This window comes from Gekko japonicus, unplaced genomic scaffold, assembly GCF_001447785.1.
Source record: "Gekko japonicus isolate JY-2015 unplaced genomic scaffold, Gekko_japonicus_V1.1 scaffold1640, whole genome shotgun sequence".
Lineage (NCBI taxonomy): Eukaryota > Metazoa > Chordata > Lepidosauria > Squamata > Gekkonidae > Gekko > Gekko japonicus.
Genome location: NW_015173183.1, coordinates 216,892 through 227,363, shown reverse-complemented (window position 1 = coordinate 227,363; position 10,472 = coordinate 216,892). Strand labels below are relative to the sequence as shown.

The 10,472-nt window shown below is 44.3% G+C and overlaps 2 protein-coding genes across 2 annotated transcripts in view; one reads left to right on the top strand and one right to left on the bottom strand.

Moving 5' to 3' along the window:
* The window catches only part of RABEPK (Rab9 effector protein with kelch motifs), an 8,205-nt gene extending 5,450 nt beyond the window's left edge, over window positions 1-2,755 (top strand). The window contains exons 5-7 of the mRNA XM_015422595.1: window positions 739-888; window positions 1,270-1,419; window positions 2,343-2,755. Coding sequence (XP_015278081.1) covers window positions 739-888; window positions 1,270-1,419; window positions 2,343-2,599 — 557 coding nt within the window. The 3' untranslated portion in view covers window positions 2,600-2,755. The remainder of the gene's footprint in view (window positions 1-738; window positions 889-1,269; window positions 1,420-2,342) is intronic.
* A 1,098-nt stretch (window positions 2,756-3,853) lies between these two features.
* Window positions 3,854-10,234, bottom strand: HSPA5 (heat shock protein family A (Hsp70) member 5). Its single transcript, XM_015422596.1, has 9 exons — window positions 10,097-10,234; window positions 8,522-8,705; window positions 7,797-8,028; window positions 7,082-7,219; window positions 6,635-6,747; window positions 6,138-6,528; window positions 5,462-5,699; window positions 5,007-5,174; window positions 3,854-4,728 (listed from the first exon to the last, which is right to left on the bottom strand). Exons 2-9 carry the CDS (start codon window positions 8,635-8,637, stop codon window positions 4,166-4,168), a joined length of 1,959 nt encoding a protein of 652 aa, XP_015278082.1. The 5' UTR covers window positions 8,638-8,705; window positions 10,097-10,234; the 3' UTR covers window positions 3,854-4,165.
* Window positions 10,235-10,472: the final 238 nt, after the last annotated feature.

Genomic DNA, 10,472 nt, shown 5'->3' with positions numbered 1-10,472 from the left:
CTGGTGGACCTCTTGATGGCACCTGGTATTTTTGGCCGCTGTGTGACACAGAGTGTTGGACTGGATGGGCCTTTGGCCTGATCCAACATTGGCTTATCTTATGTTCATAGCATGAGTTCTTCACTAGAATCTCAGTTGGATCTTTCCAGGCAGTGTTTCTATTTATAGCAGAATTGCAATACCACTTGCCCTGAATCTTGTGAAATGGTGCAAAAGTAGCTCAGATCACCAGTTAAGATCACAAGAAACCCTGTTGGATAATATCTGAAAAAACATTAAGACTGTATGTTTTCCTGTATTTCATCTTGCAAGGGATTCATGTGCTCCAGTGTTGTGACTGAGATTCAAGTTATGCCTAAACTCCCCTCCCCCCCCTGGAATTTTAAAAAATCTGTTTACAAAGTGTAAAGCCCCACTTTTCTGTCAGGTACGCTTTGCTGAAACTGAAATCTGATTTGCACTGTTGAATCCATTTGTAACAGTTTCCATTTAAAAATCTATACAAAGTGCCGATTTAGGACTTTCCCATCCTGTCTGGCAACATCTCTCCCCCCCCCCCTTGTACTAACATCCAGCTGATATTGGCCAAGCTCTTGATGAAAAATTCCGGATGACATGAAAGCTTGCTCAAGACTTTGTGATACTTTGGCAGGTCCTCCTAACCCAATGTTATTGTGCTGTCGGTCAAAGGAAAGTCCTCTCCCCTCACCCTAATGCACTTGGTTTTCTCCTGCACAGCCACGCTGACCTGGCAGCAGGCAGAAGTACAGGGCAGTCCTCCTGCCCCTCGGCATGGCCACGCAGTGGTGGCTCTCGGGAGCAAGCTCTTCATCCATGGTGGTCTGGCGGGTGATACTTTTTACAGTGATCTGTACTGCATTGATACAAGTAAGTGGTGGTGCTGATTCTAAAGAAAGGGTTTCATGGCTCTCATACCATCTCACTTAAAAAAAGTAGTTTTAGGTTTTTGCATGTTACAGTACGAACTCTGCTAGACAGATATCACTGGCATTCTGAAACTGATTCTAATTCTGCCACGCAAGCGGAGTAACGATGGAATTGTGCCACGTGCACGGTCCCAGAAATCTTTCTCAGATCTGGTTTGAGTCTGTATGAAGCAGATTCTCAGGAATTAAAAAAAATGCATTTAATTCATTTTCACCCATCTGTCTGTGAAAACAGCTGCAAGCCTAGCAAGCCTTTGTGTGAATTTCAAACTAGTTCTGTGTGGGATACAGCCTGATTATTGGTTTTACCTTCTTTGTGCAGGAGATATGAAATGGGAGATGCTGTTGGCCACTGGATCTGTCCCAGGAGGGCGGGCAGCCCATTCGGCAGTTGTTTTTCAGGGTCATTTGTACATCTTTGGTGGAATGGACCCAACAGGTGCACTGGACTCCATGTACAAGTTTCACATAGGTGGGTTCTGGCGAGGATGACTGGGAAGTGACTGGCCTATCATGAGCAGTTAGCTAACTGAGCCTTGCTCGGTCTCCTTCACTTCTTGCAAATGACCAGGTTACTTTGCTTGGGAGAGCCAGTTCTGCACTAAAAATGATCCTCCTTCAGTGACAGCTCAGGGTTGTCAGGGCTGTATGTGTTGGGTTGGACCCTCTAACATTTCTGCAGATGAGGGGGCAATTACTGCTGATTCTGTCCATTGTGGTCTTTCTGGGGGGGCCCCCAGGAGCAGCATTTGGAGCTGCAGCAGTGGGGGGGGATGAGAAAGCTACACTCCTCCAAAGGAAATCCTTCACTCAGTAGTATTTTTTAGGATTTGAGCCTGTAACTAAGACTGCTGCTTCTTGAAAGAGCTCTCTCAGCCCCACTTACCTCACAGGGCATCTGTTGTAGGGAAGGGAAGGGAGATTGTAAACCGCTTTGAGACTCCTTCAAGTAGTGAAAGGTAGTGAAGGGCTCTGGAAAACATCAGGTAAGATGGAAAAGAAGAAGAGATTGAATTTATACCCCGCCCTTCACTCGAAGTCTCAAGCAGCTTACAAACTCCTTTCCCTTCCCCTCCCCACAACAGACACCCTGTGAGGTAGGTGGGGCTGAGAGAGCTCTGACAGAAACTGCTTTTTCAAGAACAGCTGTGCCAGAACTATGGCTTGCCCAAGATCATCCAGCAGGTGCAAGCGGAGGAGTGGGGAATCAAACCTGGTTCTCCCAGACTAGAGTCCATACACTTAACCACTACACCAAACTGTTCAAATCATCCCATCCACAGAAGCTAAAGGGACTAAATATTATCAACCCAGTAGCTTACCCGCCTCCATGTGCTTTGTGTATCTTGCAAATTATTTCCTTAACGAGCATTTGGCTTCCTTTTAACATTCCAGAAAAAGGTCACTGGACACATCTAGAGTTCAAGACTCCTTTGCCCCCGGGGCGCCTGGACCATTCGATGTGCATCATTCCCTGGGAGGCTCCTTCCAAGAACAAAGATTGTGAAGCAGCAGCTGGAGAAGGGCTCAATGGCCAGAAAGAAGCCGCTGAGAAGGAAAGCTGCCCCAAGGAGCAGCTGTGTCTCATATTTGGGGGAATGGATATGAGGGGGGAGATCTACAAGGACTGTGTTGTAAGTCTACTTCAGTAAGAAAATCAGAGGGCACTGAAAACAGCACAGCACTTAGGGACAACAAAGGGTGCCCCCTTCACCCTTGGGGAGCCTTTTCACTGACAATCCAAAACCTTATGGCAAACTACTACAAATATGTGCATTCTTGTATGCTTCTTGAGGTTCAGGTTTCCAAAGTGCTCAAAATGGCTGGGCAAGGAGAATTTATGCAAATAAGCTGGTTTTCTTTATTGTGTCTGGTAATTTAAATATGAACAAATAGAAAAAAATTCAGATCTGTAGTTAGATGTAACTTATAGTCTTTTTCCCTGGGACTGGTTGCCAGTACAAGCCTGGAGGCCCATTATCTCAGTACTTCTACATTTAAATATGTGCGCCTGCCTTCCCTTAGCCACAACCAGGGCAGTATGTTTGGCAGTTGATGGGGGGGGGGGGAGATGCTCCAGTGCTAGCATACATTAAAAGGACTCACAGTAAGGAATCAATCGTGGAGCAGTTGCTGTCAGGACAACCATTAGGGATTACATTACGGGAGACAGGACAGCTGATTAACCCATGTAAAAGGCACCCCCCTTCTTTCAATGGGAGGGAAATGCTGGACTAATGAAGTCCTGTCATGTATTTGCTTTAGCTCTTCTCTCACCCTGCTCATATCTTAACATTACAGTGTAATCATATGCATGGCCCTGTGTGGAAAAGTACTTAACACATCTTCTGCTTTCTTGTTAGAGGCAGGATGTTTATTCAACAGCGCTGACAAATGGGGTCTTCCGCTAGCAAAAGGAAATGGGTGGCCTAATCTTAAATCTGACCACAAAGTACACTAATCCTCAATATTCCTCCTGAATATTTTGGGATCACATGACAAGGCCAACACCAGCAGTAAAGCTCATGCATGATGCCCGCTCCATTTGACATGGTTGAGAGATGATTAATTACAGGGTCAAGCCCCAGAATCTTTCCACTTTTCTTCAAACCACTGCTCCAATGATTTTTGGCCATTAGCACCCCAACCAAGCCTACAGATTCTGCCTGTTAGGCAGGTGCCATTAACATTACAGGGGGGAAAGAAGGTAACTTCATTTTATATTGGTCTTGGCTCTAAGTAATTTAAAATACACTTCACCAGAATGGGAGAAATTGTTAGTTGTTCCACACAAGCATGTGCAATGCAGGACTTGTTGACCAATGTAAGGCTTCACTTCATTAGCCTCTCCAGCCACGTCCAGGTGAAGAGAATTGCAGAGCCTGCTTGTGAACTCGGTTAACTACAGGAATGATAGACCCAGATCCAGTGTCAGTAACAAATTTATTGTTGTCACTTGAGGGTAGAAAAGTTCGTCACAGAACACACACGACCCACTTTGTTAAATAGAATGGTTTCAAGGGGAACACGTCTAAGCCCTGGCTAGTTAGCGCCCCCACCCCATTTATCAGCTGCTAATGAAAAGCAGTAAACAGCCACTTTGGGCTAGCATTTCCAACTCCACATGAGTGAAGATTCTGATCACATTCCAAAGTTCAATAGTTCAACAAAAGTTCCAAGTCCAATATTTACAGTGATTACATTCAGTAGGCTGAGGCCTACAATTCATCTTTCTCTGCTCCTGTTTCATCTTCACCAGGGGGAGGGGCTGCACCACCATACAACTTGCCCACAATGGGCTGTACCACCTCTTCCAGTTCCTTCTTTTGCGCTTTGAAGTCTTCAATCTCAGCATCCTGGTGACTCTCAAGCCATTCAATCTTCTCTTCCACAGCCTTTTCTATCGTGTCTTTGTCTTCAGATGACAGCTTGCCTCCTAGTTTTTCCTTATCCCCAATCTGATTTTTCAGCGAGTAGGCATAGCTTTCCAGCTCGTTCCTGGAATCAATTCGCTCCTTCAGCTTTTTGTCCTCCTCTGCAAATTTCTCTGCATCATTGACCATCCTCTCAATTTCTTCTGGAGTTAGACGGTTCTGATCGTTGGTGATGGTGATCTTATTTTTGTTGCCTGTGCCTTTGTCCTCAGCTGTAACACGCAGGATTCCATTCACATCTATTTCAAAGGTGACCTCAATCTGGGGGACACCCCGAGGTGCAGGAGGAATGCCAGTCAGGTCAAAGGTTCCCAAGAGATGGTTATCCTTTGTGAGAGGACGTTCTCCTACAAGAAGAGCCACAGTTTACATGAGAGTTGTTCAAATTATATTATCTGATAATCCACAACTAAAAGTTGCTTCTTATTCAACAACCAATGCCATTCACTTATACATGAGTACACACAATGGCTAATCATAATCCCTAAAGTCTAAAATTCTGAGAAGCAATGAAGTACGCCTTGAAAAAGTAGGCTCCTACACTGGACCTGCCTACTACTTTAAGCCCATTCCTCGAATAAACCCAATACAAGGCAGTCAAAAGTTAAGCATGCAGGCTGTTTACCTTCAAAGACCTTGATTGTCACAGTTGGCTGGTTATCTGAAGCGGTGGAAAAGATCTGTGATTTCTTGGTAGGTACAACAGTGTTTCTTGGGATAAGCTTGGTCATGACTCCACCAACTGTCTCAATGCCAAGCGTTAGAGGGCAGACATCAAGCAGCACCAGATCACCTATGTCAAAATACAAGGCAGTTAAGACATGAGTGTCCCTGTAACATAAACCAACATCACATCTCTAGTCTAAAATTATCCTGCTTCAATGCAACAGCCAGGCAATACCCACGCTATAGACAGAGGTGTGCTTACAAATGTTGGACACAAAGCTATTACCAAACCCCAACATCTCCGCTCTAGTGAAAAATTACCCAGCTTCCTCTGGTGCATGCCATACTCAAGACAGAAGCTGTAGCTCCCAACATGTTATTGTAGTGTGTCGTTATTAAGGATATTCAACCTACCAGTATCTTGATCCCCGGAGAGCACACCAGCCTGGACAGCAGCACCATAAGCTACTGCTTCATCTGGATTGATGCCCCGAGAGGGTTCCTTCCCGTTGAAAAATTCCTTCACAAGCTGCTGTATCTTGGGAATTCGAGTAGAGCCACCAACGAGAACAATTTCATCAATGTCAGACTTCTTTAGATCTGCATCCTCTAGGACTTTCTGGACAGGCTTCATGGTGGACCGGAAGAGATCCTAAAAGAATTTACAACCACTTAGTTAAAGCACACTTCACTTTTACTACAATGAGCTGCAAAATAGATGCCTTCAGATCCATTTTTGCTCAAAAACAAAGTACAAAGGGTTTTCTCCCTAGGTTTGATTGATCTTGGCTGTTCTATTTCATTTGAGGAAGGCACTTCAAACAAAACCCACTTAGCTTGGTCTTTTAGAACACAAAATGTTTAAATTCCATCATATTGATTCCAAGTGTCAGCCATTTCATTCTGAACTACAAAATTTTGTTTTGGATTTGTTGTAAACTACTTCGAAATCAAAAGGAGAATGTTACTCATGGCTGCAAAACCTGCCACTTCCAAATTGGAAAGAAAACCACAAACATGCTGCCCTTCATCTGTCCAAAGCAGCAGCAGCTTAGTTTTAGCAGAAAGGGCTCTATCTTAAGATACTTACCATGTTCAGTTCTTCAAACTTGGCCCTGGTCAAGGTCTCTGAGAAGTCTTCACCTTCAAAGAACGATTCGATCTCAATTCTGGCCTGATGTTGAGAAGAGAGTGCACGCTTTGCTTTCTCCACTTCTCGTCGCAGCTTCTGAACAGCCCGATTATCTTTCCGAACGTCCTTCCCAGTTTTCTTTTTGTACAGCTTAATGAAGTGTTCCATCACACGCTGGTCAAAGTCTTCACCACCCAGGTGAGTGTCCCCATTGGTAGCCACAACTTCAAAGACTCCGTTATCAATTGTCAGAAGAGAGACATCAAAGGTTCCACCACCCAGGTCAAACACCAGGATGTTCTTTTCACCCTCCCTCTTGTCCAGTCCATAAGCAATTGCAGCAGCAGTCCTGCAAAAATACACAAGTGTCAGGACTCTTCACCTCACAGCCTCCCCTCCCACACGTACACCTGTGCCCAAACACCTGCAGAACACCAACTATTAAGCATACTTACGGCTCATTAATTATTCTCATGACATTCAGTCCAGCAATGGTACCAGCATCTTTCGTAGCTTGGCGCTGGGCATCATTGAAGTATGCTGGCACAGTGACAACAGCATGAGTAACCTGATTTTAAAAAAGAGAGATGAATGTAAGCCCCATTATTGTTAACCACAGCATCTACCGTGCCTCATTTCTGTTTTGGGGAACCCCACTCAAAGCACCCACCAAGGCTTTCCTGAGGAAGCTCAGAAGGAATATCCACACCGATTTGAGCAGCCAAGTTACTTCTGAAAGGCCCACAGCTCAGTAGCCATTCTTATGCTTTTCAAGTAAAAGTTCTCAGATTTAATAATGTTTGACGGAATCTTGGAACTGGCAAAGGCATGTGGCCTAAGACCCGAGAATCACTGTTGTTTTCTGGGAGGTTGTTTCCTCAAAAGCAAACATTTCATCTTACCTTCTTTCCCAAATAGGCTTCAGCAGTCTCCTTCATCTTGGTCAAAACCATAGCTGAAATTTCTTCTGGAGCAAAGGTCTTTGTTTGCCCTCCTCCAATATCAACCTGAATATGAGGCTTTGCCTTCTTTTCAAAGACCTGTTAAAATAGATGGAAAATTAAGTTTCCATGCCGCATTTATGGTATGTTTTCACCTCATCTAGAATCTCAGACTCTCAACTACAAGTTAAGATGATTAATACACTATGTTCATTATACAAAGGAACCACCAAATTATAAGCATGTAAACACTGTGCAGGTTCTCTCATTCCATCAAAAGCATTACATGCCAATACCCTTCCTGAGAAACATAGAACTACAGCTACCTTTATAAAAAGTGATCATTTAAAAATCCTGGGCAATCTAACCATTCAGTTAGTAACTCAGTAAGTAATAAAGGCTCACTAATAATGTACAGTGGCCTACAAGGTGCTTGACATCCCTTTTTGTAGCTCTGCTGAGCCCCACATAGGTGTGCGTGTGGGAGAAGAGTCCTGGTTTGGCTTAGTGAATCACAAACTGTAAAAGGTTAGGATACATTTTCCCAAACAGGGGGCACTCTACAGCCAGTTACTATTTCTAGCTGCAAACCTCTATTCAGCCTCAAATTCATTTCTAGTTACACTGCAAGTTTCAAACTAAAACTTAACAGAAATCAGAATACAAAGATGGATACCTTGAAAGGCAGGTATTTGATATCCTGCTGTACAGAAGGATCGTTCCATGTTCGGCCAATCAGACGCTTGGCATCAAACACTGTGTTTTCAGGATTGGAGGTTAACTGATTCTTTGCTGCATCACCTATAAGTCGTTCTCCTTCAGGTGTGAAGGCCACATAAGATGGAGTTATTCTGTTGCCCTGGTCATTGGCAATTATTTCTACACGCCCATTCTTGAAGACTCCAACGCTGTTAAGAAGACATCAACTTATTGTGAACAAGGCCAGTACAATGTAGATAGTAAGGTAGCAAACCTACCAAAGAATACTGCTCACCAGCACCAACTATGGTGCAAGGTAGCTAGTACAGTATTGCATCTATTTGGAACATATGCCTCAATACTAGCATTTCTCCCTACTCCTAGCATTTCTAACTACAACAATGTACTGCTGCAAGATGGTGTCTCAAAATGTGTATCAGTTTTTCTCTCCCAGACTAATATCAGAAAAAGGGGGTGAGATATAATTGGAAGTACAATTTAAGAGAATCCCCTTACAGTCAAGATGCTGCCTCTCCCCACAAAAAAACTTTTGCAAGTGTTCTATTCCAGACTGTTGCATTTGTACAACCCATAACACAAAATATTACATCAGATTTTACCGTATTTTGCCTTGTACACTAGAGTGAACTATTAGAGGCATGCACCAGACATCAACTAATTCAGCTCCCTTATTACACATACCAGGAGTATGTTGTCCCCAGATCAATGCCAACCACAGTCCCCACGTCTTCCTTCTTGTCATCTTCATCTGCAAATACGCTGCCAACAAGCAGCAGACAGACAACTATGTACTTCATGTTGTCTTCACGGTTTTCCCCCACAGCACCTAGAAAGTCTTCGAGTTTTTACTCAGTAGCTTAAAAGCCTGTAAAAAAGATAGTGAAACAGCTATAACACCAGCAAAAAAAGTACTACTGCTAACCTGCAAAATTTTAGTATTTGGGGAGTCCATTAGTCTATGCACAGAAGGGTAAGAGAGCTACATATGCAAGAACAAGACCCACCAGTGTCACATGGCACCCAACAAGAAAATGGAAAGCAGACTTTTTTACAAGCATTTTGTACACTATCAGAAGGGGGCACACTATCAACCCTACCCATACCACTTCCAGAACTAGGCAACCTAGTTCACATATGCAGCAGCAAACAACGGCAGTCACTTCTCAAAGTCCACTGGCTGGAATTCCAAGACATCCTATCACTGAATGCCTTGTGCTCTAGAAATTACTGGTCAGTGTAACCACAGCCCCAACTTTTTCTAGCTTCTACCTACAGCCCTTGATTCAAAAGCCAATTTAATAAAGAATGGATAAACAAAAGCAGAAGTTGAGTAACTAGACAGATTCTTCTAACTTGCATTTAGTTTTTTTGGAAGAATTTATTCTACACCTAGTTTCAACACCAAAAATTACCATTCTGTAACAAAAGTACAACCTGGGAAGAAGACAAAACCCTAAAAACATCCCCCAAAACTAGGGAAACAGTGAACAATCGAGAATTAAACCATGGATGTGGTTAATATAGTGAAAGCAACATAGGAGCCATACATGACCCTAACGGAGGGGAGGGGAAAAGAACACAGACAGAAACTGCTCCTGCAGTTAATTCCTTCACAAAATTGCTGAGTATTACTGCTTTAATCCACGTTCTTCTAACCAACATTGTACATACAACATAGTGGTATTCAGAAGGGGAGGAGTAAAAACCACAGGGAATCCATTCAAGGCACTGTCCATCATAGAAATGAAGACTACCAGACCAAAAAGAAGTGAATGGGTCTCTAAAGTCAGATATCATTTTAGACCCCCACCACGACAAAGACGGTATTCAGCACAAAATACTACTGCAGTTTAACTACATATGCAGTTTTAATTTCCCGTTATTCCGGGGGGGGGGGATGTGAACCCGGGCCAGAATCCTGCAAGCGGCGACAAATCTACCCCAACATGAACTGGGGAAAGGGAAAGGTTTTAAGAACGTGTAATTGTCCTCGTGTCGTTTACTTAAAAAAAATGGTTCTTGTTCGCCCTCTAAAATTCCCCGACCTATTTGTTCCAAGGATCTCTGGGACCGAAAATGGGGGGATGGGTGGTTAGAGGGCACACCGAGGATACCAAATGAGGGCGGGGGGGCTATGATGAGCCCTTCTAGGATGCTGCGACTCCAAAGGCCGCTCTACAAGACCTATCCCCCCCCCAGCCGCCCACATGGAACCTGAGCAGTAAGCGCCCCCCGCCCCAACGGATCTAGCCTTACCTTCCTAGGCACGCAACCCCACTTCACAAGATCGGCCTGCTTCTAGCACTCTAGTCACCAGCCAGTCCGTTTCCAAAATCAGTTTCCAAAATTCTCTATCTCTTCATTCGTCGTTCGAACGCGGTATGCAGGCCCAGCCGCCCTCTGCTTTTATATACCTTTCCTCAGCCTTGCGTGGACTCCCCCTATTGGTCACTTTTTCCTCGCTGGAGCCTTCTTATTGGTCGTTTCCCACCATGCTGTCCGATATCTATTGGACCACTGCAGTCATGACGTATCCCGTCGCGTGCCGCGCCGTCGCCCTCCTCTTTCCTTTCCCCTCTCCAGTAATGGCATACGCGCCGAGAGTCTCATTGGGCCGCATTGCCCGGTACCG

What these genes read in the sequence shown, in the direction of transcription:
- HSPA5 (XM_015422596.1), bottom strand. Translation starts at nt 8,637, where the DNA reads ATGAAGTACATAGTTGTCTGTCTGCTGCTTGTTGGCAGCGTATTTGCA. An exon ending in AAGCCTATTTGGGAAAGAAG is followed by an intron (nt 6,748 to 7,081) that starts GTAAGATGAAAT and finishes TTTTAAAATCAG; the next exon opens with GTTACTCATGCTGTTGTCAC. An exon ending in CTCCGGGGATCAAGATACTG is followed by an intron (nt 5,175 to 5,461) that starts GTAGGTTGAATA and finishes ATTTTGACATAG; the next exon opens with GTGATCTGGTGCTGCTTGAT.